The following is a 1,999-nucleotide window of genomic DNA, read 5'->3' on the forward strand; positions in this document are numbered from 1 at the left end:
AAACAGAAAGTTTTTTTTCTTTTTAAATTAGAATTGAGAGCATCAAAAAACATTTATCCAATCGGTGTCCACTGAGTCCCCACGTCCTCCTTTCCAGTCCAAACCCAAGGCTGTGGGGCCACATCTTTGTAAATGGCACAGGTCCCTCTCGTGAAAACAGTGGTTGCAAAGATCTGGCAAACGCAAGCCTCCCCAGCAGGGTCGGAAGTAGGGATGAGTAACAGAAGCAATTTCCCAGATCAGCGTTGGCATCAAAAATGTCAGCCCAAGCCGCTGCAAAGTCACAGGTAATGATCCTGACGGGGCTTACCCCAGCCCAGGCCACCTGCCCAACCAAGCTCATTAAAGGTGAGCTGCGAAGCACACGCAGCAGCTCGCAGAGATCAGAGCAGGGCTGTGTCACGTTTCCATGGCCGGGAGCACCAGGGCTGAGAAAGCAGAAGCTCTGAGGAGGGGTGGGACACACCTCCTGCGCCACCGCCACCACCGCCCGCCCCCCACAGAAAAACAATCAGAGGGAGACAGGCTTGCAGCGAGTGACAGACCACGCTAAGTGAACCCTGAGCGAGAAGAAGGAAGAAAGGAAAGCCTCAGGGTTCTCGGTTCCACGTTCCGTGGTCCAGACGGGGCGGCCCACCGCCCAGGGCTGCGGTGCGCGACGCCACTGCCCGCGGCCGAGGAGCCAGTTTGGATGCCAGGGTCCAGCTCTGACATCTCTTTTCAAAGGCAAGCTTCCCCTCACTCGGTTTCCTGCCTCGAAGGAGGTGTTCACAGAGGCCAGACCCCTGCTGGCTACTGTCGCGCACCCCAGAACTGGGCGGGGGCACGACCCTGAGCCCTGCCACTGGGGCTCTGTGACCGCAGGACATGTCGCTCCTGAACCTCTCTGTGCCTCGCTTCTTTGTCTATAAAATGGGAATGAGACTAGCATCTGCCACATAGGGTGACTGCAAGGATCGACCAAGCGATGCGTGCGAGGAGCTGATGACGCGGCCCGGGAGACGCAGGCGCGCAGTGTGCTTGTCACCGAGTGCTGCCAGCCGAACGCACGCACTGGATTCTGAAGGCTTGAGCTTTAAAAAATAATACAGAATACGCAATAATTTTATGTTGTTACATACTGAAATGATAATATTGGGGGTGTATTGGGTTAAATAAAATATCAGAATTAATTTCACCTTTTTTTACTTTCATTACGTTGTAAACGTTTTAGTGCGGCTACTAGAAAATGTGATATGCGGTGCGCTACTGGGATTTTGTTTTCTTTGGACAGGGCTGCTCTGGAAGGCGGATCTTTGAGATTAGAGACCCATCACCCTTCCTCGCTTCCAGAACTTCGAATTAGGTTTCCTTGAATTTAAGAACCTGTGCTACGTGTGGGCAACAGTGATCTCCTCCACACCCCACAATTCCACTGCCCCAAAAAGAGCAGAAGAGATTGACGAGGCTGTCCCTCAGGTCCCTCTTCACCTGGAGAAGGCTCTGCCCATTCAGACACCTGGTAACAACACACGTGCTCCTGAGATGTGAATGGTGGTCCAGAGCTGACGCCCAGAATCTTTCTGCTGATGGCATCGGGAACTGAAAAGCATCGAATGTATAAAGTCCACTTCATGAGCTTGTTATCTCTTTCTGAGGCTCATCAGAGCAACCCAATCAGCCTCACCTCCCCCAACCTCCACCCCTGTGACTACCGCAGCAAGGCACACTTCACTGTCCTATGTGGGACAATGCTCTCTCTGACTCACGAAATAACCCAACATATGCGGCTGAGCACTCTGCGAGCAAACTGCGAGGGGCCGTGTGTGTCAGTGGAGCCAGACCCACGTTCGGCTCTGCTTTCGACCCATACACACCTCGCCGAGGCTGGCTGTGCAGGAATTTTGTTTAATAAATGATGATGTCGGCCGCTGGCACAAACTATTCCTTGCCTGACCAACGCACTGCGAATATTCACATTCTGTCTCATGTATACCCACCACGAAGTACGTTTGCCACA

General features: G+C 52.9%; 1 protein-coding gene across 1 annotated transcript in view; it reads right to left on the minus strand.

Annotated features, from left to right (window-relative positions):
• The window catches only part of DOCK4 (dedicator of cytokinesis 4), a 274,845-nt gene extending 273,215 nt beyond the window's left edge, over window positions 1-1,630 (minus strand). The window contains exon 1 of the mRNA XM_023537457.1: window positions 1,471-1,630. Within this exon, the coding sequence (XP_023393225.1) occupies window positions 1,471-1,615 (145 nt within the window). The 5' untranslated portion in view covers window positions 1,616-1,630. The remainder of the gene's footprint in view (window positions 1-1,470) is intronic.
• Window positions 1,631-1,999: the final 369 nt, after the last annotated feature.

Source organism: Pteropus vampyrus, unplaced genomic scaffold (assembly GCF_000151845.1).
Source record: "Pteropus vampyrus isolate Shadow unplaced genomic scaffold, Pvam_2.0 Scaffold192, whole genome shotgun sequence".
NCBI classification, from domain to species: domain Eukaryota; kingdom Metazoa; phylum Chordata; class Mammalia; order Chiroptera; family Pteropodidae; genus Pteropus; species Pteropus vampyrus.